The sequence below is a fragment of the Carcharhinus amblyrhynchos genome, chromosome 1 (genome assembly GCF_965287045.1).
Source record: "Carcharhinus amblyrhynchos chromosome 1, sCarAmb.v2.hapA, whole genome shotgun sequence".
Taxonomy (NCBI): Eukaryota; Metazoa; Chordata; class Chondrichthyes; order Carcharhiniformes; family Carcharhinidae; genus Carcharhinus; species Carcharhinus amblyrhynchos.
In genome coordinates, this window is record NC_137324.1 from 130,708,684 (window position 1) to 130,735,266 (window position 26,583).

General features: G+C 45.3%; 1 protein-coding gene across 1 annotated transcript in view; it reads right to left on the bottom strand.

Moving 5' to 3' along the window:
• fhdc1 (FH2 domain containing 1) overlaps nucleotides 1–26,583 on the bottom strand; it is a 102,609-nt gene that overhangs the window by 48,863 nt on the left and 27,163 nt on the right. Inside the window, exons 2-3 of the mRNA XM_080192597.1 lie at nucleotides 24,456–25,087; nucleotides 10,330–10,391 (exon numbers count right to left, since the gene is read on the bottom strand). Of these exons, the coding sequence (XP_080048723.1) occupies nucleotides 10,330–10,391; nucleotides 24,456–24,866 (473 nt within the window). The 5' untranslated portion in view covers nucleotides 24,867–25,087. The remainder of the gene's footprint in view (nucleotides 1–10,329; nucleotides 10,392–24,455; nucleotides 25,088–26,583) is intronic.

The following is a 26,583-nucleotide window of genomic DNA, read 5'->3' on the forward strand; positions in this document are numbered from 1 at the left end:
ATTAAGATAGTCAGTTAGGAATTAATTTACTCAGTCAGGTAGAATTAATTCAACAATGAATCAGCTAAGCACGTTGGCAAAGAATCTGTTTAAAGAGCGTTTACTTCAGTTGCAGGTGGGAGTAAGTTGCTTTAGAATACCAGCTCCATCACAGACAAATCACCCATCCCACAAATTATTATTGGGGTTTTGAACAAATGCCTGACTGGACTGTGACAGCAGCTCCAACATCACTCAATCACAAATCTAACAGGCCCTCATCGGGAAAGCAAAGATTTCAATGTTTCAAAGTATAAACTGATCATTAAAAATACAAAGGTCAATGGTGACCATAAATTATAGCTCATAGCTTGCAGGGAATACAATCTATTTTTCAAACTGGGAATTCAAACACATGCAATTCCACAGCTTTTCATTGGTGAGGTTCAAACATAGGGTTAAGGGGATAGGGCTTGGGTGCAGGCTTGAAGGGCCAAATGGCCTTCTTCTGCACTGTGGGGGTTGTATGATTCTATAAAACCCATTGTCAGCTGACAGCACTGCAGTCATGAGTGGGCTATCAGAAAGCCAAACAGATAGGCTCTTCACCACAGCCTGAACGTTCCTGCAAGTCCACTGCCCTTAAGATAAGTTCTTCAAGGTTAAATTTCAGTTGTAAATATTTCACATTACTTTGGTTTCAGCTTATTTGTAAGTGCTTTATCATTACTTGCTGAGACCAGTTTAGTCAGGGAACTAAGTGTACTGGCAAGGCCTGTGGATGGAGCACTGTGATTGGTTACAGGGGAGTTTGGGACATTTACTTTATTGAATGCTCATCTTAGCATCAAGTCTTGTACTTTACTGCTCTGTTACACACTGCTGAACTTGCAGGCTCTGCTGACCCTCTCTGCCATGCATTATTGTCCGAGATCACTCTCAGAGGGGATACTGGAATGATGTAGGTGAACTCTGTATTGTGTAGGGAATCTGTCAGTTGACGCTGTGAAGTAGACACACATTTGGACAACGCTGACACAAACCTTTAGCCCCTCATTTTCTTACCTTAACTAACTGTTCTCAGCAACCCTCCCCAGCAACACACCTAGGGTGCCAAGTTCTTCCCACTTTACTACTCCATGTCCCTGACCCCACCCTCTGTCCATCACTGGATTCCTTTGCCACTCCTTTAGCCCGTGGGCCCTCTCCAGACCGCCACCTCCCACCACTGACTCACCTTTACTGCTCCCCAGCCGGCTGCCATCCTCCTGCTCCCCCTTCCCTCATGCGCGAGAAGACAGGGATTGAGACGGAGACTGAGCGAATAGTGAATCGTATTCATCTGGGAATTCGGTGCATGGGAAAATGATGTGAGATTATCTTGGGTCAGGATCAGGAGCAGCTGTGCAGAAAGGAACATGGGTGGAAAACTCATCTTGAAAAAGAATTGGGACAGTGGCACCACTGGAAAACCATAAAATTCATTGGAAATTACTGTTATGGAGCGTATTTAATTAGCTGTAACTTAGAAAACTATATATTTTTAAAAAGTAATAAACATTCATAAAAGATAATCAACTTTCAAAGTTGGTAAGGATGAGGTACTGCATAACCTATCGATTCTGAAAATTGACAAGGTACTGAGACTGGATGAGATGCATCCAAGGATATTGCAGGAAGTGAGAATGGAAATTTGATGGATGCTGGCCATAACCTTCCAGTGTTCTCTAGGCTCAGGGGAAGTGCCAGAGGAGTGGAGAATTGTAAATGTTTATTCAAAAAATATTGGCAGGATGAATCTAACAATTACAGGCCAGTCAGTTGAATCATGGTGGAAGGGAAGCTTCTAGAAACAATGGCCAAAAATAAAATTGCGTGGACGGCCTTCCCCCTGGAATCCCACACGCCTCAACCCAAGCAATTTCACTGCAAGGTGGATGGGAATTCCACCCATGTCCCTACTACAGCTACTCAGGCTGGAGGAAGGCTTGTAGCGGTGTTCCCCGGGGGTCAGTCTTGGGACTCCTGCTTTTCCTGATGTCTGTTAGCAATCTAGATCTGTGTGTGTAGGGGACAACTTAATGGATAATACAAAACTTGTAAGCATTGTGAACTTTGAGGAGGCCATTAACTTCTAATGGACATAGACAAGTTGGTGGAGTGGGCAGATAGGTGGCAGATGAAGTTCAATGCGGAGAAGTGTGAGGTGAAGCTTCTTGGAGGAAGAACATGGAGGGATCATACAATAAAGGGTAAAATTCTTAAAGGGCTGCAGGAGCAGAGGAACCTGGGTGCTTCGGTCAGGGAAGGTGGCAGGTCAGGTGGAGACAGCAGTTAGTAAAGCATTTCATATTCTGGGCTTTACTAATAGGGGCATAGAGTACAAGAGCAAAGAGGGTATGCTGAACCTATACAAGACACTAATTAGATCTCAGCTGGAATATTGTGTACAATTCTGGACACCACATCAAAGGAAGAATGTGAATGCATTGGAGAGAGTGCAGAAAACGTTTACAAGAATGATTGCAGAGGTGAGAAACTTCAGTTATGAGGGTAAATTGGGCCTGCTCTCCTTGGAGAGAAAGCAACTAAGAGGAGATTTGTTAAAGATAGTCACAATTGTGAGGGGGATGGGCAGAAGAGATAGGGAAAAGGATCAAGAATGAGAGGGTACAGATTTAAAGTGATCTGCAGAAGAAAATAACTTTTTCACACAGCAAGTGGTTTGAGGCTGGAATGCACTGCCTGGAAGTGTGGTGGAGGTAGGTTCAGTTGAGGCATTGAGAGAGTATTGGAAAATTATTTGCATAGAGGCAAAGTGTAGCTATATAGAAGAGGCAGGAGAAAGGCACTTTGTTACATTGTTCATTCAGAGAGTTAGCACAGAATGATGGGCCAAATAGTCTCCTTCTGCACTGTAATTATTCGGTGATTTTAGAATTTAATAAGAAAATCTGCTGACCTTACACACAACTGCACAAAGCCAACTGGCACACCACCATTAAACAGATATGAAGCGGGTTCCTGCACACTGCTGACTTTATCTTGGTAGTAGAAGATGATTTTAAAGGTTTTCCGTTCATGAATATGCATATTCCATGAGGAGGAATCTGTTACAGGCTGGTGTGAGGCCTGACAGGCCACAAACAGGCCGCTGACTTTATCTCTGTACCTCAACCAATTAGGTAATTTTGCATCCTGCCTAATTAAGTCACCTCACACACCACAATCCACACTCTCGAGGACTCTGCAGGCTGTTACCTACAGCTATATTTAACTCTGTTCCTACCTAACATCCAGGTCCAATGGGGAGAAATGGATCATAATCATTCCACAACACTTTGCCAGGCTTTAGAGCCAACTTTAGGACCTTAACAATGTCCCATTTGAAAACGACTAAAATAGTTGTTGAAAAGTTCATTTTGTAACCTGTTAGACGATATACAATACACAAGATTTGGATGGTGCATACCAAGAAAAGGTGCCGCAGAAGAGGGTACGATTCTATTTCATTGGCAAAGTCACAAAATTAGCTCATAGTTGAGTAACCTACCAATACTTATCATCTTGGTTCACGGCTGAAGGATTGTCACTTGTGCCCATGGAACTACATCCTAGCATTGATTTAACAAGCTGAATTTTTACATGGGTGTATAAATTAGGGGTAAGTCTGCCTCCACTTAGTCAGCTCACCTCAAAGTCGCTTAACAGTCCTCAGGACTTTAATTGACTTGAGACAAACTATCTCCCGCTGGATATTTATACTGGTCTTTCCATTCTCAGAACACCCCAAAGAGCTTCACTGCTAATAAATTACTCTTGATGTGCAGTCAGTATTATATAGGAAACTGTCATAGTCAACTTGTGCACAGTGAAGTTCCACAAACAGCAGACAGATAACTTTCTAGCTCATTTTGGTGATGTTGACCAATAGATACTGGTTACAACATTGCAGCAATATTTCTGATCTTTAATACTGCCACAGAAATACTTCATATCTAACAGACAGAATTGACTGCACCTTGGTGTAATGTCTCACCTGCAGCCCCATCTCCAATAGGGCAGCATTCCCTTTGGATTGCACTGGAGTGTCAGCCTAGATGTTGTGCTTGAGTTTCCAGTGTGGGGTTTGAACACCTATTGCCCTGCCTCAGAGACAAGTATGAAGCCCAATGAAGCAGGATTGGTCATCTCAGCATCTTTGGCTGACTTCAGTCTAGTCAGTATAGAAAGGGTTTTTTTTTAAGTTGACACCATATGAACAAGGGAGGTGGAGACACTTGAAGTTACTCTGTGGTGAAGGGGCAACAGCAGTCAATGGCTATGCATGGAGCTAAGCTTTCCTGTATTACACAGACAAGCTGGAGCTATTGTAACAAAATAACAGAACCGAGGATCTTAAATAAGATGGACACTTGTAAATGACAGCCCAGCTGGTGAGTCCTATCATTGATCCGAATTAACAGTTTCCACCTCACTGTGGTACACTAAACTTTTAAAAGATTAACAAAATTAACAGTGTAAAGCAAAGATTGTACATATTTGTGTGTCTTTTTGCTTTCTGGTTGATGAGTTTCTTCAAAAATTAAATAAACAAACAGTTACCAAGATATCTGCATGATCATTGGTGCCGAAAATGCATTACGGTGGGAAAACTACTCAAATTAATTTCAATTTCATCAGGACGAGATCTCAGACTCACCCATAATTAGGTCACTGCTGTTAGCATTTTCTTCTCTTACAATTGCAATGCAGGTAAGCAATCTTGGAAACAGCAAGCAATAATGCCAGCTGGGAGATACTGTACTGTATCTTATTTCCTCTAGCTTCAACACATCTTAATTCAAATATATAACAAAGGTGAGAACAGACTGCATAATGTTCATGTTTAAATTTTTAAGTTTATCAAATAATTTGACCTTTCAGCAGTCAATTATTAAATGATATTTCTCTTTTCAAAATAACACAGAGGGGGAGTAAATTGGGACATTTTGAACATAAGAGAATAATTAGCCAGTGAAGTCTAAAGAAATGTCTATGGCAATCTTTCAACAGAAAAGACAAGGCTGGAGTGTATTCATTGCTGAGCAGCAAGAATAGTACATGGCGTGATCGTGTGTGGTTATTTATTGTGGTTAATTAAGCCATGGAATCAAAATAAGCCTGGGAAATGGCTCATTAAAAACGTGGCAAACTCAAAATTAAGCCCTTGAGCTCCAACTTTCTGCTCAATAATAACAACACACTCTGTTCCCAGAAAGTGCCATCTATACAAATGCATTTGAGAAAGTTTAGAAATTCAAATGGAAGATTCTTTGGTTAGGTTTGACTGGACTGGATACGAATTTTGCAACAACCCAACACAAATAAATGCACAACAACACCACCACAATGTGAGCATTTATTAATGCTCAACGATGTGAGAATGCTGGCAGAGGAAGCATATTCACACACACTTTTCAAAATGCAACCATGAACACTGCTACAATGCAGCACATCATCTTGCCTCCTGCCTTCAACATCCTGGCCTTACACACAGCCAAGGTCCCTGTCACTCCACTCTCCCAGTGTAAACATGGAGACGAGCCTTGCCCACTCAGCTGGTTCAACCCACAGACGTTTAATAGTTGGCAGTGGCTTGATGCAAGACTTTCTCCCCAATCTAGAGAGGAAGTCCTGCCTCTAAAAGCTGTTGGCCAACTAGCCAATCACATGGACAGCAGATCTCTGGTCCCAGGAACAGCGACTGGGAGTGGTCATCACAGGAGCCAGTTGGGGGAGGGTTCAGGGAGCTGAGTTGTACAGACCAGGATAATCCCATTTTCTATCCTTGATGAATTTGTTGATCAGAATGGAGGTTTGCAGATCAGTAGACACCTAAGTGAAGTATCAGAGATTGACTGATGCTCAGAAACTGTACCACAGTGATTAATACTCTCAAGAGAGATGGACGGGCAAGGAGAAGAAAACTGAAAGAACACTCTCTCAGTCAAGTATACAAGGTATACTTAACCTTGTATACCTAATCAAATCAAGAATCCAATCCACTTTGCACAATCATTTAACCAGTGTGAAATGGACATTGCAGATAAGGATTTAACACAATGCAATAAGCAGTATCAGAAGCCCAAAAGACAGTGATATTGGCAAGAACACAGGTTAGTTTATAATTAACATTGGCATATTGATAATCTGTTATTACTCTTGGTTTTGCAGATATTAGGGATGTCTTGCAGTCTGCACATTTAGAAGCCCGAGAACAGGCCTAGAAGAATGGCCAAGGCCCACAGCACAAGGTAGAAGAGAAAGGAGTCGATAATAAATCAATCAAGAAGCAACGTTTAGGTGACACTTAATATTTGTGTTGAAAGCCGAAAGATTGAGGAAAAAAGGTTGGAATTATCATGGGTGATGTATGTACAATCAAGAAGTGTTCACTTGAAGACTTTGCAAATTTCTAATCAGTTTGACTTGGAACATCTGATGCCTGATAATTTTCTAGATGACATTAGGCTAGCGTTAGAGGTGACAAATCTACACAACATAGTCTTAGAAACAATGTATGTCAATCTGTGACCTTAGAGATTGCAGTAAGTTATTGCCTCAAAGACACAATGCTATCCATCAGGCCCCCAGGGCACCAGTGAATACACCTGTTCCCTTTACTTGCAATGTCATTAACTACAACAGTGAAGTCTTTCTCCTCCAATGCCTCCACATGTTCAGGGAGCTGAGTTGTACAGACCAGGATAGTCCCATTTTCTATCCTTGATGAATTCATTGATCAGAATGGAGGTTCGCAGATCAGTAGACACCTAAGTGAAGTACCAGAGATTGACTGGTGCTCAGAAGCCGTACCCCAGTGATTAATACTCTCAAGAGAGATGGAGGGGCAAGGAGAAGAAAACTGAAAGAACACTCTCTCAGTCAAAAGTCAAAACAGAACTAACAGAGGAAGAGAACATGAACCTCATGGAAAGGCTTTGGAATCACAAATTTAGACCACTTTACTGAACATTAAAATTGCTTTTGGATCCTCCCCCTGATGCTTTGATGATTTGATTAAATAGACTCCACATGAGTGAATAGTGCAACATCTTAGCCATGCAATGCTGAGCAGGAAAGATGTGGCCATATAGCTGGGTTCAAATGCTCTATGGATAGCTGAGGTGAAAACTGCACGTTGATCCTGTGGTCGTGCCAGGGCAAGTTCCTCCAATCGAGGGCAACGTATAACAACCTTTATTGATAATGCACTATGGCCCAGGGAGGTGAGGTTTGATGCCGCTTAGAACATTTTTGTTTTGAGAGCTGTTGGTTTCTCTCAATTTGTAAACATGCCAATTTATCACAAGTTGATCACAAATCTTCCCTTTCTTCTTTGCACTAAGTTTGCTTTTGTTCCTTTCTTCCTTTCCCATCTTTCCCAGAAGTATATTGTTATACCTTGCACAGCAGAAATTCCCAACTCAGTCAAAACAATGTGTACAAGTCTGATTGGTGAATATAGCTGAGAAAGGCAGTCATGTCTGATGACTTCTGTTTGATTGCTTGCTTGATATGTTTTTAAGTCTCCTGCATGTGGTACACTTGGTTTTGTTACTTCCATTCCTAGTAGCAAGTACTAATGTAAAATTGGTACCAAGTTGGTACTTAGCATAGCCCCATAGAATTTTTGCTCTTTAACTGTTTGTTGATTTATTCATGCAAATGTGAGGATGAGCCTTTGGAATACACCTGTGATGAAATGCTCCCAACAACACAGAAAAATTATAAGAGGGTTCAAAGAGTTTGGCAATCTGTTATTCTGCAATATAGGATCAATGGACCAAGCTGTAATGGAGATTGGGTTATTGTTCTTTATTTATACCAACGCACTTAAAATATGGAAAAAAGCATGGGATCAATTTTAAACATAGGCAAACACTGGGCAGGCATCCATAATGCTGCTCACATCTTGCTCTTAAAGAGGAAACAGAGGGCTTTTGAGGGCTCAGCCTCATTTAGTACTTAGCATTGGGCAGCACAGGGGCACAATGTTTGGCACTGCTGCCTCACAGCTCCAGGGACCCAGGTTCAATTTCCAGCTTGGGTTACACGTGTGGAGTCTGTATGTCCTCCCCGTGTCTGCATGGGTTTCCTCCGGGTGCTCCAGTTTTTTTCACACAGTCTAAAAGATGTGCTGGTTAGGTGCATTGGCCATGCTAAATTCCTTCTCAGTGTACCCAAACAGGGCCAGAGTGTGGCGACTAGGGGATTGTCACAGTAACTTCTTTGCAGTGTTAATGTAAGCTTACTTGTAACACTAATAAATAAACTTTAAAATTTTCATCTAATGAAGTTCCCTAAATTGTGGAAGATGAAAGTACTGGGTTTCAGGAGTTTGAAGTATTCCTTCATCAATGATGATGTTGCCATCCCAAGATGTTTCAAAGAAGCAAATATGAAACAAAATTTGATATCAGGGCAAAAGGGCAGATTTTAAAAAGTGTGAGATATGGAGATCAGAGAGAGGTGGGTTAGGTGTGTGGCAGTGAGATTTAGAGAGGGAATTCTGGACTTTTCAGCTTAGACAGCTGAAAGCACAATGATTGATAGCAGGGGAAAGAAAATTGGGGATGCACAGGTGCCGTCTGGCTATAGGAAGTTACTGAGAATGGAACAGGGGAGATCATGGAAGGACGAGAATGTTAAATCAGAAGCATTCCTGGAGTGGAAGCCAATGTCAGTCAGCAAATACAGGGATGAAGTGTAAGATGGGCTTGGTGTGAATTGCATTTGAGCAACAGACAACATCCCTGACCAATAATCCATAGAAGGATAACACATTCCCATTTGTTGCTGGTTGATAGGAGGGAAATGATGAGATGGGATCGCTGGAGAAAAGAGAGATCACCAAAGATGTATACAATGAACTAGGCATTGCCAGTGTAACCCTGAAGGAGACCACAAAACAAAAACAGACAACTGCAGTTATCTCCCGAGTTACTGATAGTACAGCTCTTTTCAGGGAACGTAATTACAGGTGGTCATCAACAAGATGTTCGTGAGCACATCTGAGACTGAGACTGAAAGAGGAACAAAATATGCTGGAACAGCTCAGCAGGTCAGGCAGCATCCATGGAGCGAAACAGAGTTAGGGGTGGTACAGTAGCACAGTGGTTAGCACTTGTTGCTTCACAGCTCCAGGGACCTGGGTTCGATTCCTGGCTCGGGTCACTGTCTGTGTGGGGTTTGCACATTCTCCTCGTGTCTGCGTGGGTTTCCTCCGGGCACTCCGGTTTCCTCCCACAGTCTAAAGATGTGCGGGTTAGTTTGGTTGGCTATGCTAAAAAAAAATTGCTCCTTACTGTCCTGGGATGTATAGGTTAGAGGGATTAGTGGGTAAAATATATAGGGATATGGGGGTCGGGCCTGGGTGGGATTGTGGTTGGTGCAGACTCGATGGGCTGAAGGGCCTCTTTCTGCACTGTAGGGTTCTATGATTCTATGAGAGTTAACTTGTGGGGTTTTACAGCCTTGCTTCAGCGAGACCAGAATTTCCCACCCGATGTCAATGGACATTTCCGCTGTCCGCCTCTCACCCGCTCCAATTCCATGGCAGCCAAGGCAGTAGAGTTCCAGCGAACGTTTCAGGTCCACGACCTTTCATCAGAATTACTACTGAGAACCGTACTGAGGCTGAGTTGACAGGCATTAGCAGGGCCTTTGAGCCTCTAAATAGAACAATCCAACCTACCTCTGCTGTTGTGAAGTGAGTGACTAAGGGAAACACTTCGCACGTTATATTTTAAACTCCTAAGTCTTGGTTTTAATGTGTTTCAGCTCTGGAGGCTTTGCTTATACAGGTGTGCAACGGAATCCCGTTGTGAATGCCTGGCTGAGCTCAAACCTCTTCAAAAGACTCAGATAAACAGAGGTTGCTGACATGTCAAAGAGCCTGAGCATTAGCAAGTGATCTTTGAAGCTAGTTCAATATTTTTTTTGAACCTTGATAGTAACTGATTTTATCAGATCATTGCCAATAACTTTTTTCTGGTGTTTTAGTAAATAAGCAATATTACGTTAAAATATATGTGAATTGGTCTGCAGTAACAATTACTGCTAAGAGACATCTTAACAGTATTAAACATTCACTTGCATTTTCAAAAAGGTTAACAAGAAATAGAACTTCTCCTCCCCCTGATCAACCTCCTGAATTTTAAACAAAATATTTAATCAGATCTGCACGAGTATCTGAAGATAATTTTAAAAAAACAATATATTATCAAGGATCCAAAGTACACCAGAGTTCATTACATAAAAGAAACTATGATAAAAGTCAATGTTGTTCAGGAAACAATATCTTACCTTTTAAATTGCTTCAGAAATATTCCAATATTCATGCTTCTTTTTGCATCCAAAATACTGATCTATGAAAATAAATAACGTAAATATGATGGAATAACATCAGTGGAAAATAAAATTAAAAAGCTTTGTTTAACCTACTTGCACATCAGCACTGTGTTTGCCATTTATAAAAGATACGGAAGACAGTGGATCAGATTTTCCCCTCCTGACGTAGAGCAAACACATGTCAGGAGGTCTATAGTCCAGTAGGATTAGCACTGGACTATTAATCCAGAAATTCAGTTACTGTTCTGGGACCCAAGTTAAAATCCCCCCACGACAGATGGTGGGATTTGAATTCAATTAAAAATATATCTAGAATTAAAGAATCTACTGAATACCACGAAACCATTGTCAATTGTTGGAAATCAAATCTGGTTCACTAATGTCCTTTAGGGAAGGAAATCTGCCGTCCTTACCCAGTCTAGTCTACACGTAACTCCAGACCCACAGAAATGTGGTTATCTCCCAACTGCCCTCTGAAGTGGCCTAGCAAGCCATTCAGTTCAAGGGTGACTAGCGGTGAGCAACAAATGCTGGCCAGCCAGTGGCACCCATGTCCCACAAATGAATAAAAAAGACGGGCAGAAAAAGAAACAGGCAGCATCCACATTTGGATGATCCAGCCCCATTCCTGTCTCTCCCAATTTGGCATTCCACACAGCACTCCTGAGCTTGCTGGCTGCATTGCAGAGCAGATATTTTAGACTCACATCCCCTTCGATTTTGATGGAGACAAGCTGGTTTTTGAAGATGACCTGGTTGACACCAGCTTGGTGGGCTGGTGAACTATGGGAAAAATTCTCATCTGGCGTAAGGAACCATTTAACATGCAGGTTCACAACTTCACATATCATATTAGAGACGTTAAATATGGTTTCAATCCAATGATTGATGGTAAGGCTTTGTCCTTCTTACTGCCTTTGCGCTGACAATTGTGATATTCAGATTTGACTGTGTTGATTGTCCCCTGTGATTTCATCTTTTCATTAATTGACAGCTCTGACAACTGTTCCCTGCTTTAAAGCTTAAAAAAGATGGCTGAAGGCTGTTAATGACTTCAAAAGGCTTGATCTGTTCAGCTCTGGAGGTTTTGCTTATACAAGTGTGCAATGGAAACTCATTATGAATGCTTGGCTGAGCTCTAAACCCTCATCAAAAGATTCAGTTAAACAGAGGTTGTTGACATGGCTGTCAAAAAGCCTGTGAGTTTTACCTTGCCAGTTTTATGACCACTTAATAGGGTTCTTTTTTTTTGAAATGGTATTTGTCATGGTCGGACTGAAGAGTTCTGTAAACGGTGGCTACTGTGTGAGTGGGCGTGGTGGGGATGGGGTGGGTGAGACTGAATTGGGTAAAGAGGGGCATAGGGGTGAGGGCTAGGCAGCTTTATACTCATCTATGGAACTGGGCCATTGTTCCAATGAATAGAGATGGGCCTTCCATCCTGGCCGCCTTGGCATCCGCTTGATTTCCACATCCACCCTGCTTGGGCAGGTGGACAGCACAGACTCCAGCCTATCCCTGCCTCTGGGGATGAAAATATGGTAGCGAGATTGGAGTACCATTTCAAGAATGGGCTAAGTCCTGTCTCAAAGAGGAAAATCTGCCCTAATGTTTAAATAATGGTCTGGGTTCAATACCTGAACCTAGTATCTTGGGCTCAAGTATTTGAATCAAATTGCATGTCCCAGTTATAACTCACATCTCATTGAAGTCAACTGATTCCTATGTACTGGTTATACTGTATAAAATTAACCCCAGCATGTACAACTTGGTTTTGTAACTGCAAGTTCAGCAAAGTATACAGTTGAAAGAAAATATCATTTTTTCCTCAGAGATTTAGGTCCAGGCTTTCATGCCTCCATCTATATTGGAACAGAGACAGGAAGGCAGGTTGTTATAATGGCAGGTGAGACCATCTCTTCCTGGCTCACTCCTGTCACTCGCCCACTCTCTGGCACCCACTCACTCTCTCCCACCCATTCCCCGGCACACTGTTCCCCAGTCCCCCTGCCTGGCACACCGTCCCCCACTCCCCCTGCCTAAAACACTGTTCCCATCCCCCTCCCCAGCACACTGTTCCCAAGTGCCCCTATCCACCGCACTGTTCCCCAGTCCCCCTATCCACCACACTGTTCCCCCGTCCCCCTATCCACCACACTGTTCCCCAGTCCCCCTCCCCACCACACTGTTCCCCAGACCCCCTATCCACCACACTGTTCCCCAGTCCCCCTATCCACCACACTGTTCCCCAGTCCCCCTATCCACCACACTGTTCCCCAGTCCCCCTATCCACCACACTGTTCCCCACTCCCCCTGCCTGGCACACCGTTCCCCACTCCCCCTGCCTAAAACACTGTTCCCATCCCCCTCCCCACCACACTGTTCCCCAGTCCCCCTATCCACCACACTGTTCCCCAGTCCCCCTATCCACCACACTGTTCCCCCGTCCCCCTATCCACCACACTGTTCCCCAGTCCCCCTATCCACCACACTGTTCCCCAGTCCCCCTATCCACCACACTGTTCCCCAGTCCCCCTCCCCACCACACTGTTCCCCAGACCCCCTATCCACCACACTGTTCCCCAGTCCCCCTATCCACCACACTGTTCCCCAGTCCCCCTCCCCACCACACTGTTCCCCAGTCCCCCTATCCACCACACTGTTCCCCAGTCCCCCTATCCGCCACACTGTTCCCCAGTCCCCCTATCCACCACACTGTTCCCCAGTCCCCCTCCCCGGCACACTGTTCCCCAGTCCCCCTATCCACCACACTGTTCCCCAGACCCCCTCCCCACCACACTGTTCCCCAGACCCCCTATCCACCACACTGTTCCCCAGACCCCCTATCCACCACACTGTTCCCCAGTCCCCCTATCCGCCACACTGTTCCCCAGTCCCCCTATCCACCACACTGTTCCCCAGTCCCCCTATCCGCCACACTGTTCCCCAGTCCCCCTATCCGCCACACTGTTCCCCAGTCCCCCTATCCGCCACACTGTTCCCCAGTCCCCCTATCCGCCACACTGTTCCCCAGTCCCCCTATCCACCACACTGTTCCCCAGTCCCCCTATCCACCACACTGTTCCCCAGTCCCCCTCCCCACCACACTGTTCCCCAGTCCCCCTATCCACCACACTGTTCCCCAGACCCCCTATCCACCACACTGTTCCCCAGACCCCCTATCCACCACACTGTTCCCCAGACCCCCTATCCACCACACTGTTCCCCAGTCCCCCTATCCACCACACTGTTCCCCAGTCCCCCTATCCACCACACTGTTCCCCAGTCCCCCTATCCACCACACTGTTCCCCAGTCCCCCTCCCCACCACACTGTTCCCCCGTCCCCCTATCCACCACACTGTTCCCCAGTCCCCCTCCCCACCACACTGTTCCCCAGTCCCCCTATCCACCACACTGTTCCCCAGTCCCCCTCCCCACCACACTGTTCCCCCGTCCCCCTATCCACCACACTGTTCCCCAGTCCCCCTATCCACCACACTGTTCCCCAGTCCCCCTCCCCACCACACTGTTCCCCAGTCCCCCTCCCCACCACACTGTTCCCCAGTCCCCCTCCCCAGCACACTGTTCCCCAGTCCCCCTATCCACCACACTGTTCCCCAGTCCCCCTATCCACCACACTGTTCCCCAGTCCCCCTATCCACCACACTGTTCCCCAGTCCCCCTCCCCAGCACACTGTTCCCCAGTCCCCCTATCCACCACACTGTTCCCCAGACCCCCTATCCACCACACTGTTCCCCAGTCCCCCTATCCACCACACTGTTCCCCAGTCCCCCTCCCCACCACACTGTTCCCCAGTCCCCCTATCCACCACACTGTTCCCCAGTCCCCCTATCCACCACACTGTTCCCCAGACCCCCTATCCACCACACTGTTCCCCAGTCCCCCTCCCCAGCACACTGTTCCCCAGTCCCCCTATCCACCACACTGTTCCCCAGTCCCCCTCCCCACCACACTGTTCCCCCGTCCCCCTATCCACCACACTGTTCCCCAGTCCCCCTATCCACCACACTGTTCCCCAGTCCCCCTCCCCACCACACTGTTCCCCAGTCCCCCTCCCCACCACACTGTTCCCCCGTCCCCCTATCCACCACACTGTTCCCCAGTCCCCCTCCCCACCACACTGTTCCCCAGTCCCCCTATCCACCACACTGTTCCCCAGTCCCCCTCCCCAGCACACTGTTCCCCAGTCCCCCTATCCACCACACTGTTCCCCAGTCCCCCTCCCCACCACACTGTTCCCCCGTCCCCCTATCCACCACACTGTTCCCCAGACCCCCTATCCACCACACTGTTCCCCAGTCCCCCTCCCCACCACACTGTTCCCCAGTCCCCCTATCCACCACACTGTTCCCCAGTCCCCCTCCCCACCACACTGTTCCCCAGTCCCCCTCCCCACCACACTGTTCCCCAGTCCCCCTATCCACCACACTGTTCCCCAGTCCCCCTCCCCACCACACTGTTCCCCAGTCCCCCTCCCCACCACACTGTTCCCCAGTCCCCCTCCCCACCACACTGTTCCCCAGTCCCCCTATCCACCACACTGTTCCCCAGTCCCCCTATCCACCACACTGTTCCCCAGTCCCCCTATCCACCACACTGTTCCCCAGTCCCCCTATCCACCACACTGTTCCCCAGTCCCCCTATCCACCACACTGTTCCCCAGTCCCCCTATCCACCACACTGTTCCCCAGTCCCCCTATCCACCACACTGTTCCCCAGTCCCCCTATCCACCACACTGTTCCCCAGTCCCCCTCCCCACCACACTGTTCCCCAGTCCCCCTATCCACCACACTGTTCCCCAGTCCCCCTCCCCAGCACACTGTTCCCCAGTCCCCCTATCCACCACACTGTTCCCCAGTCCCCCTATCCACCACACTGTTCCCCAGACCCCCTCCCCACCACACTGTTCCCCAGTCCCCCTATCCACCACACTGTTCCCCAGACCCCCTCCCCACCACACTGTTCCCCAGTCCCCCTATCCACCACACTGTTCCCCAGTCCCCCTATCCACCACACTGTTCCCCAGTCCCCCTCCCCAGCACACTGTTCCCCAGACCCCCTATCCACCACACTGTTCCCCAGTCCCCCTCCCCAGCACACTGTTCCCCAGACCCCCTATCCACCACACTGTTCCCCAGTCCCCCTCCCCAGCACACTGTTCCCCAGACCCCCTATCCACCACACTGTTCCCCAGTCCCCCTATCCACCACACTGTTCCCCAGTCCCCCTATCCACCACACTGTTCCCCAGTCCCCCTATCCACCACACTGTTCCCCAGACCCCCTATCCACCACACTGTTCCCCAGTCCCCCTATCCACCACACTGTTCCCCAGTCCCCCTCCCCGGCACACTGTTCCTCAGTCCCCTTCCTCAGCACACTGAGCAGTATTATCATACCCAGCTCCAGGGACATTTCAAGAGGCTTTGCAGGACATAGCCAGCTTATGGGCTGTACTTTGGGTAAGGCTGTGCTAAGGAGCCTGGTGAATTGCTGCAGTGCATCTTGTACATGATACACACAGCTGGCTACGTGCACTGATGGTGGAGAAAGTAAATGTTTGTGGATGGGGTGGCAATCATTGAGAGGTGAGGGTTGGGAACCTAATACATTCATAACAGGGTTCATCTCCAAGGGAACTGAGAACGCCCTTCTATCCTGCCTGTCACAACACCCTCCTACCTTTGTCCTGCTTTGGGAAACAGCCCCAATTTCAGCCTGGCCCTGTCACCTCACGGTGAAACAGCGTGGCTGACAATGCCAGCCTGGAGGTAGCATCACGATGTTCAGAAATAGCTGGGCCTGCGATTTTCACTTTGAATTTAGAAATCAGGCCCAGTTGGTTTCTTGCTCAAGAACATAAGCATGATTTCAAACTGTTTAACATCGGCCAGAATTAGCTTTCTGCTTGCTGTCCCAGTCTGTTCTATTTTTTCTGTGAATACATGAACCAATACTTTCTTCACGGTGATCAAGAAGTTATGGGTGAGGCCAAAAAGCTTGATTACCTTTGAAATGTATAAGCTGAGTCATCCTCACTGCAGTAGATGTGAGAGCATTGCTGTTTGTATGGCATTTCTCATGCTGTGGCCATACCCTGAACCAAGTTACTCATTCAAAGAACAATACTTTGCTGTTGCAACTTGTTAATTATAAACAGCTCTGTAGTGTATAATTATACAATTATATAATTATGCTATGTGTTCATGTTTAAATTAGTCAGAAAGTGCACGCCTTTGATCTGGCTAGGTTTTGGTGTGGGCCCTATATGGCTAGTTACAAAATTGGTAAAATGACAAAAATCATTATTTAAATTCCTAAGGCCTCTTTGAAAAGAATGATTTTTCTCCTGAGGAGAGAGGTGTATGTCTATGTGTAAGTGCCTCCTTTGTTTGTAATGATGTCACTGTAATAGGATCTGCGTTCTAGCTCTTTCTCAATGCAAGCTTGACATGTGAGACAGGCTGTTTTTGGATTAACAGGTATCACATCATGATTCCTTTACAATTTTCACTGGCATGTTGTACAGTGTAGTGAAATAGTTCTGGTAAAAGTATCACACTTCAGGTCAGGTCTTGTGCTTCGGTATAAGCAGCTATTGAGAACAGACATTTTATTCTTCGCAGCCAAGAAGAGATGGAGAGCCTGGGCAAACCGACTCTCAAACGCTATTCTAAATGAAACAGAATCATCACTGCTGCTTTTTCTTGCAACGTAAGAGCACCATTTAAATTCAAAAGCACAACATTCCTCAAAATAAATACACTCCAATCCTTGACTAGTGTTTTCCAAACTTTTCTCTCCATTTTGCCCTTATCCCAGAATGGGATGGATGAGAGGAGGGGAGCTCTCAGAGTGATGTAGTGGGAGGTGGCGAACTCAGAGGTGTCGGAGTGGGGCATAAAGTTGTCCAGGGTGCTGGGGTGGGGAGAGGCAGCTAGGGTTTTTCAATGATCATTTTGCAGACACTGTTGGGACCCTGAGGAAACATCTTTGTGGATGCACTGTTCAAATCCCAGATAGAAGTAAGGAGCTGCACGTTCATATCAAAGGCTAAGGAGCTGGTAACAGCACTGTCCCACCTGGGTTTCCACTCCATGGTCACCACTACTGTCTTGAAACTCGGGGATCCCAATCACTCATTCTCCGAGTCACAACTCGCGGTGGCACGGTGGCAAAGTGGTTAACACTGCTGCCTCACAGCACCAGGGACCCGGGTTCAATTCCCAGCTTGGGTGACTGTCTATGTGAAGTCTGCATGCTCTCTCCATGTCTACGTGGGTTTCCTCCGGGTGCTCTGGTTCCCTCCCACAGTCCAAAGATTGCTGGTTAGGTTGACTGGCCATGTTAAATTGCCCCTTAGTGTCAGGGAGACCAGTCGGGTAAATGAATGGGGTTGTGGGGAGAGAGCCTGGGTGGTTTTGTGGTCGGTGCGGACTCAGTGGGCCGGATTTTTCTATAACTCATGGTTTTAGGGAACCCCTGACTCCCCAGTGAATCCCATTCATAGTTATAGTGGGATGTAATAATTGCCATCAACATCCTTAGGTAGTAGAAATTAACAATAAAAATTCAGCAACATCCCATCTCTATGTGTGTTCTCCTAACCACCATTCAACATGCTTTGTTAGAAATACCCCAAGTGAGTGTGAAGTGTGGAAGCAATGGCCTCAAAATGCCCATGAATATTCCCTGAAGAGACTCCTCCTTGAAAAATAACTTCTTGGATAGTTATAGTTATTGAATGATTACCCTCAGGAGGCCAGGGCCAGAGGAGAGAGAAATAAAGCTACCAAGACTCATATAAGATATGAAATAAACATTTTATCAAGTTCTATTGGAATACTTAACTACAATTTCAACAATTAGATTAACAGTCACACAAACTTTGAAATGGCATGCTTCTTTCATCCTTTTGAGACATCTCCTCAGTGCTTGGAAGATTAGACAACACCTGCACTGAGTAAAATCAAAGCTCCAGGCAAAAGAATTTGAAAACATGCAGAAGGAATTAGAGTGTTTTCCCAGGATTTGTACAGTTACAAATCTGGTATATGGAAGCATTTTAATTGTAAGAAGTATTAGCACAAAATTATAGAGTACGTCATTTATTAAAAGGCTTTGGCAGCTGGATTTTGGAATGGATGCCTCATAATTGAGAGCTAATTAGTGTACAAATTCACACATTAGCCTAAAAATTAATGTTAATATCAATGGTCAACTTCTATCATAGTCCTCTGTCCCTACTCTTAACTCAAACATAAAGGAGTTTACTTTAATTCAATTAGGACCCGACTAAAAATATCAGGGGTAGTGATCTCTAAACTATTATCATAGAATCAGTGCAGAAGGAGGCCATTTTGGACCACTGAGTCTTCACTGACAACAATCCCACACAGGCCCTACCCCCTGTATTTACCCAGCTAATCCCCCTAACACTAAGGGGCAATTTAGTTTGGCCAATCCATCTAACCGGCACATCTTTGGAGTGTGGGAGGAAACTGGAGCACCTAGAGGAAACCCATGCAGGCACTGTGAGTGTGTAGAGATCCACACAGTCACTCAAGTCGGGAATCGGACCCGGGTCCCTGGCACTGTGAGGCAGCAGTGCTAACCATCATGCTGGTCATAAATGTTTTTGTTGGATTGAGAAACATTGCATTGTTTGGCAGCAAAAGTAAATAAAGGCAATCAGGTATAAGATCATTTACATATAACAATTCTTGATTCAAATTTACTTCAGGTGTTTTCTTGTAGGATTGGTCTATTTGGAAGGCCTCAAATTGCATTGCAACATCTGGTGGCCTAGCATGGCCAATGATCTTGAAATGACACATTATTCAAACATGTTAGAATTACGATTTAACAGCAGGCTTTAATAATGCCAGCCTGAAATTGTGTGCCGTTTCTCCTCCTCTCCTATCGTAGCTCAAGCAGATCAGACAAGTCCTCAGAGCACGAACAGGCAGGTGTTAAACCGGTTCTCCTGGGACTGTGCTGATCCTCTGTTGCAGAGATGCAGCAATCAGTTAGGATTCATTCCCAGCCAGCCTCTCTGCATCTTCTATCCTGCAATAACACCTGCTCCCCACTACCTCCAACCCCTTCCCCACTCCCCACCTCAAGTCACCACCCACCCCTTCAGGCTGGAACTTCCAGGCCACTAGGGTGAGGATTGTCCTACATAATTAATACAACACAAAAGCTGCAAGGAGAGGTGGTTTAAATTTTTTTTTCCATACATGTTGCTTCATTATTTATTGCTATTCCCTCATCTGTTCTCCAGGTTGTTTAATGGGACATTTGATAGCTTAGACACAGTGTGTGTACCTTCCTCACTCTTGTCCCAGCCTGTAGCTGTGCAACAGTAAGCTTGATTGGCACTTCTCCCTTCCCTATTGAACTACCTAATCTCCAGCAAGCACTTCATCCCACTCAGATTGGAATTCAACTGAGGGGAATTCTAGGCACCATCCATAGCCACAAAACAAAGTTTACTGCTCTGCTAAGCAAAGTAGAACAGTCAGTCCTCTTTGTATACCAAAGGGAAGCCATTTTCAGTTCTGAAGAAGTCATATTGGACTCAAAACGTTAACTCTATTTCTCTCTCCACAGATGCTGGCAGACCGTCTAAGTTTATCCAGCACTTTCTGTTTTCATTATAATGAACTGCTGGAGTGAACTGCAGCAGTGCATTCCCACCTCCCTACATTCTGGCCCTATTCGTCAGTCTCTCCTATTACTTAAGATACAAAGATGAACAAAACAAAATGTGGACCTGATCTTTGAGATTTGAGTTGGTAGAGTAACGAGGTTGAGGGTACATTATGCTAACGATTTTAAAACGTGCTTCATTTCAAAAAGACATATTACATTCGCTGTCTGGAGAACTTGGGAAGGCTCAATGCATGATGGGTAACCTACTGGGAAGATGGATGCTGTGAACACATTTTTCTTTTTAATTCCCACCACCCTCTCCATCAATTTTCGTTCTGATCCAGACTTATTCTCCCGGCTCTACTTTGGGGCAGTTAATCCCTTTCCCTTGCATTGATATTCCTTGTACGAACTACGGCTTGACAGCTTTTCTCTCATCTGTATTCTGTGTCCTTGCTGTCTCTTTTCCGACTCAAACTTGTTTACTCCTGTTCTTCTAACCCTGCAGCTACAGCAAGTGACAGAAGACAAGAAACCGGATACTGAGACAATACTGCAGATTTCAGAATAGAGTTGTGCCTGTTTACAGCTAGCCAAAGCAGTGGATCATTACTGAGCATTGTGGCTAATGTAAGGGTGAGAAAATCATTTTCCAATCTTTATAAGAAGTGCATTAATCAGCACTTCAGTAGTTTTTACAGTACCACTTACAACCTGATCCTCATTGGAGAGGTCACATTCACACATGGTTGAGAAAAAATCTATTAGAAAATCTTGTTTGCCAGAACTAAAAGGCAATGACTTAATATGGAAATTGGTTTAAATTGGTTGCTGATTTTTGCTATGTTACGTGATACAGTACTTTTTAAACCTAATTTAAACAAATTTTACAAACTTCATTTCTGCCTTACCTATCATTAAATAATAAGGTTTTTGAGACTTTGGAGTGTTTTTCAGTAGGGGGGTGCAGAATATAAATATAGCTAATCAATTGATGTTACAGATTTTTAAAAAAAAATCAGAACTGGTTTGGAATGGATTCATCATTTGTCAAACTTTCTAAATAGCGTCTTTCAATGAATAAGGCAGGTAGATTCTGGCAGTAACTTTATCAGAAACCACCATGGCTGAAAGAAAGGTAGCAAATCTGACATTTCCCCTTTGGTCTCTACTGGAAGCAGGCATCCACAGATGGAAGACTTTTCTAAGTCGAATTCTGATCAGATGGTGGCTCAGGGTAGCGGGTTTGGAGTGGAAGATCAGCAGATTATGGGGAGGAAGGCTCAGTGCTGTGTGTTTGGGTGGAGTCGGGGGATGGGCTATCAGCAGATCACTGGGAAAAGACTCAGGGATCATAGGTGTGGGGGTCAGGGAGTAATGTCGACAAATGGCAGCAAGGAGGGCCTGGCCCACCACTGACAGCTCGACTGAGCGCTGGGGAGAACTCCTACTCCTCCAAGCTCACAACCAGCAGTCTGAAAAGTACTTATCTTCAAACGCCACTGCCTCCATTAGCTTATGGGTTTTTCAAGTGCTAGGAAATCTGGCCAGCAGCCTTTCAATTTAAAACCTCAGGCTCCCAAATACACTGTGGGAGGTATTGCTCCAAGGTGAATGCAAACACCTAAGCAACTGACTGCTGTGAAAATGGTGACAAGTGTGTGTATAACAAGTTGGGCAGTTTCTTTTTTTTTATTTTTAAGCTCCTGACCTCCAGACCATCTCCTGCCTATCACAAGGAAGTTCATATTGACCCCTGGATGTCATGAAAGCAATATGTCATGATTCTATTGAAAATTTAGACTCTAATAAAGTTGTCTGATCTGTTTGTCTGCAATCTGCCATACTCAATTCCGTGTCAAAGAACAAAGAAAATGACAGCACAGGAACAGGCCTTTCAGCCCTCCAAGCCTGCACCAACCATGCTGCCCAACTGCAATAAAACCTCCTAACCTTCCAGGGACCATATCTCTCTATTCCCATCCTATTCATGTATTTGTCAAGACGCCCCTTAAAAGTCACTACCGTATCCGCTTCCACTACCTCCCCCGGCAACGAGTTCCAGGCACCCACTTTTCTCTGTGCAAAAACTCTGCCTCATACATCTCCTTTAAACCTTACTCCTCGCACCTTAAACCTATGCCCTCTAATAACTGACTCTTCCAACCAGGGAAAAAGCTTCTGACTATCCCTTGCTCTAGCTAATTTTCCACCCCATATCCCAGCTAGTCCATTGATGCTGTCTCCTAAACCTCCTAGCAACAAGTCTCACAACACCAGGTTAAAGTCCAACAGGTTTATTTGGTAGCAAACGCGTGATGGAAACCGTGAGAAATCTGTTTGCTTTAACTATCATTTCACTGCATTAATTAATCAGTGGTATTATTGATCTAATGAATGAATAGGATAAAGCATTTGCATGATTGTGATGGTAGGGATTTTCTCTCTGCCATGATTAATAGCACGTTCTGGTATAAAGCTGGAGCCTCAGCAGAACCTGTACATTTTCCTGGCCTGGCAAGCTGTTAACACAGGTTTAAATCAGAAAGGAAATAGTAAATAAACTACACCCGCACATGGAACTTGGGGACTTCCATTTGGGCACCACTTTCCTGGCACTGCTACTTAAATACAAATACACCAATAGATAAAATATCAAAGCTAGTGGTAACTGAATCAGCCGAATCCATTCAGATACACTTCCACTGCCAGTGTTGCTCTAAGAACAACACTGGCAGAGGACTGACAATGAACTTCAGATTCAGCTAGAGAATGGTGTGGTAGGAACAAGAAGGGAGTAAATATGATCAAAAGGAATAACAAAAATGCTGATAAATGCACAGCAGGTGTTTCAGCATCTGAAACCAAAACAAAAAAAGACAGAGCCATAGAATCCCTCCAGTGCAGAAAGAGGCCATCCAGCCCATCTGGTCTGCACTGACTCTCTGAATAGTTTCTTATCAAGGCCCTGTCCCACACCCTAATCCTGTAACTCCACACATTTACCATGGCTAATTCATCTAACCTGCACACCTTTGGACACTAAGGGGCAATTTAGCATGGCGAATCCACCATCCTGCCCATCTTTGGACTGTGGTAGGAAACCAGAGCACCCAGAGGAAACCCACACAGAATAGGGAGAAGGGGCAAACTTCACACAGACAGTGACCCAAGGTTGGCATTGAACCCAGGTCCCTAGCACTGTGAAAAAGCAATGCTAACCACTGTGCCACCGTGTCATGCATCCTGCCACATGTTAACTTTCTAATAAATAATCTCCTTCCAAAATGTTAAATTGACTTTCAAGAGACTGATGGTTCTGCTGAATAATTCTAAAATGTTCACTTTTCATTTCATCATTTTACAGTACAAATATTTTCAATTTTTTTCAGTTCCACATTTCAAATCGGAAGGGGGTGAACATGGTTTTAAAAGTACTAATCGTTTTAAACCCTACAGTCTGCAATTCACTGCTTGATTTTTGGCAAATTCTTCACAGAAATTTAATTTTGTTGAGTATATAATGGAGCAAGAAAGAAAATGTGCAGTGCGTTTGCAACCCAAACTGATTTCCAGTCAGTGGTGTACATTGTTATGTAGAAAATGACTTGATAGCATGGTTAAGAGAAAAAAAAGGGCAGCAGGTGGTCTGATCTGACCTCAGCAACTGAGGCTGCATCCCCATCAGCCCTTTGCAGCTGGAAGGATGTCGGTCTCATTCTTAGATATGGGCTGGGGAACAAATATTAGCCCGGCATTTCTTTTGACACTGCACCTTGCAAAATGCTAATTGCACCTGGGAGGGCTGCTGGAGCCTTTTTTAACATGTCACCTGAAAGATGGAAGCTCCAATAGTTCGGCACTCCCTCAGTACTGCACAGAAGTATCAGCCTAGATTATAGAATCATAGAATCCTGCAGTGATGAAGGAGGCCATTCGGTGCATTGAGTCTGCACCGACCACATTCCCACTCAGGCCATATCCCCATAACCCCACACATTTACCCTAGGTAGTTGCCCTGACACTAAAGGGGCAATTTAGCATGGCCAATCCTAGCCCGCACATCTTTGGACTGTGATGAACTCTTTAGATTAGGGAAGTGATTTTCCAGCTACATTCACCCCGAGAGCAGAAAATCCCACCCAAGGTTAATGGATCTTTGCATGGTCCATGTCCTGCCTGCTATGATTCCTGTGGAGGGCAGGACAGAAAAATTCTGTCCAAGGACTTCAACCCAAAACTTTATGCCAGAGACAAGACTGGTACCACTGAGCCAAGATTAACACTCAATATATCTCAGAAATAATGCCCCATTAGGGAGGTTCTTTTTCTATTCAAACTATTTTCTTTGCTAATCAGAAAATCAGCTTGTCACATGAAAAAGTCAAATTCTGATTTTACCTCTGGGCTGTTGGTTTTAAACGGGGATCTTGAATTCTTGTTTGTACCAAATTTAGTTTTGACTTCATCTTGCTGTCCAAACAGCTCCTCAATAGTACTTGTGTCGATTCTGTAAGAGTGCTGTCTTGCACTAATAGTCCAAATATTGTTTTTTCCACGGATGTGCTCCTCAGGAATGGTCTTCCAGAAGAAACTGCGAATGCGTTTTTTATGCCCAACATGGGAACCTGGCGGAGGAGGGGGTGGAGGAGGAGGTGGGAGTCCTGGTGGAGGTGGTGGTGGAGGCGGAGGTGGAGGTGGCCCTGGAAGCGGAGGGGGTGATGGTGCTGGTCCAGGTACTAAATCAGTAACTGATGGAGAACTTGCATTCTCTTTGTCATTTACAAATGACAGGCAACTCATCACTTGCATTGTAATTCCAAGAATAAAAAAAAAGGTAACTTGGCTTTACTTCCCCCCTTTGCAAGGTCGCTAATGGCTGGGCTAAATCGTAGCCATCGTTCCAACATCCGTTAATAAACTCCTGTCACTCACAGGATTTTCTGGACATGGTCCACTGAAGAGTAAAACGTCCCAGAAGACTTGTACTTTACCATGATTGGTCTACCGAACTGCCAGAATCTATTCACACACTGAAAACAAAACAAGAACAAATGTTAGATTAATGGAGTAATAATAAATCACATACCCATTAGCCCCTCACAATGCCCAATAAAGAGACATTTCCTAAATGTTTATCGCTTGTTCTTTTTATTTAAATTTGCAAAATAATCCTAATTTATTTCTAACAACTCTTTGCTGATTTAACAATGAGAGCACTATTCCCAGACTACCAAAATCAAAATGATGCCGACACATTGTGGGAAACAACGGCAGAATCATCACCAATATCAAAAAATCCATCCAGAGCCTCGTGATGTCAGAACGGTGTGAAGTACGATTGGTGTCAGAAAGCATGCACCTGGAAAGCAGTACTCCTGGGGAGCTCGGGGTGAGTGTAGCATTCAAGGGGCAGGGGGAGCAGGTGTGTTGTGCCACAGCTGAGCTACTTTGATGCTAGGGAGTGCCAGGGGTGCACCTGGGCAGAGACTGTCTTCTGGTTTGCTAGCTGTGCACAGGGACAGCCTCTAAAAACGAGACCTGGATTGCTGAGTATCTGATTTGATTGGGGGGGGGGGGGGGGGGGGGGGGGGGGGGCAGGCAGGCGAAGCAGAGGTTGCCTGCCAACAATAAGTGCCACGTTGGCAGCTTCAACTCCACTCTTCCCACCCCACATCGGCCTTTGCCAATATCGGAGACAATCCTGGCCACTGCCTTATGTGAGGTGCACAGCCATTGATGCTAGGAACAATTCAATGCCTTGTGGTCTTTCTTCATGCACGAACTTGAACAGAGATTATAAAGAGGTCATTCCTTCTGGGGTCATTGTAACTGAATGCATTCCTGTGTGTATACCTATCTTACACAATCACTTCAAGCACATTTAATTGAAATGTGCTCAAAAGCATGAACACTTGCCAATATACCATCTGACTAGGGACACTAATGCCAACTGGAAGACTCCTTCCCCTACTCCTGCTGGGGTTGAAAGCTGTCAATTCAGCAGAGATCGGAAATCAGACCTGGTACTTTCCTGTTTTGTCGGTCTCAGTATCTCACCCCTGGTATAACTACCCATTAGGGAGATTCTTTTTCTATTCAAACTATTTTCTTTGATAATCAGTGAGACTGCTTTTTTGTTTAATATCAGCACAAATAATAATAAAACTATAATGAAATACTCAGTGGATTTGGCAGCATCTGTGGATAGAGGAAAACGGGTCAATGATCTTTCATCAGAACTCAGATAAATTGGAGAGGAATAGGGTGGTTGGGACAAGGACAAAGGAAGGTCTGTGACGTGGTGCAAGACAGGGCAGCACGGTGGCACAGTGGGTAGCACTGCTGCTGCACAACGCCAGGGACCTGGGTCACTGTCTGTGCAGAGTTTGCACATTCTCCCCGTGTTTGCGTGGGTTTCCTTTGGGTGCTCTGGTTTCCTCCCACAGTCCAAAGACGTGCAGGTTAGGTGGATTGACCATGATAAATTGCCTAAGTGTCCAATGATATGTAGGTTAGCAAGATAAAT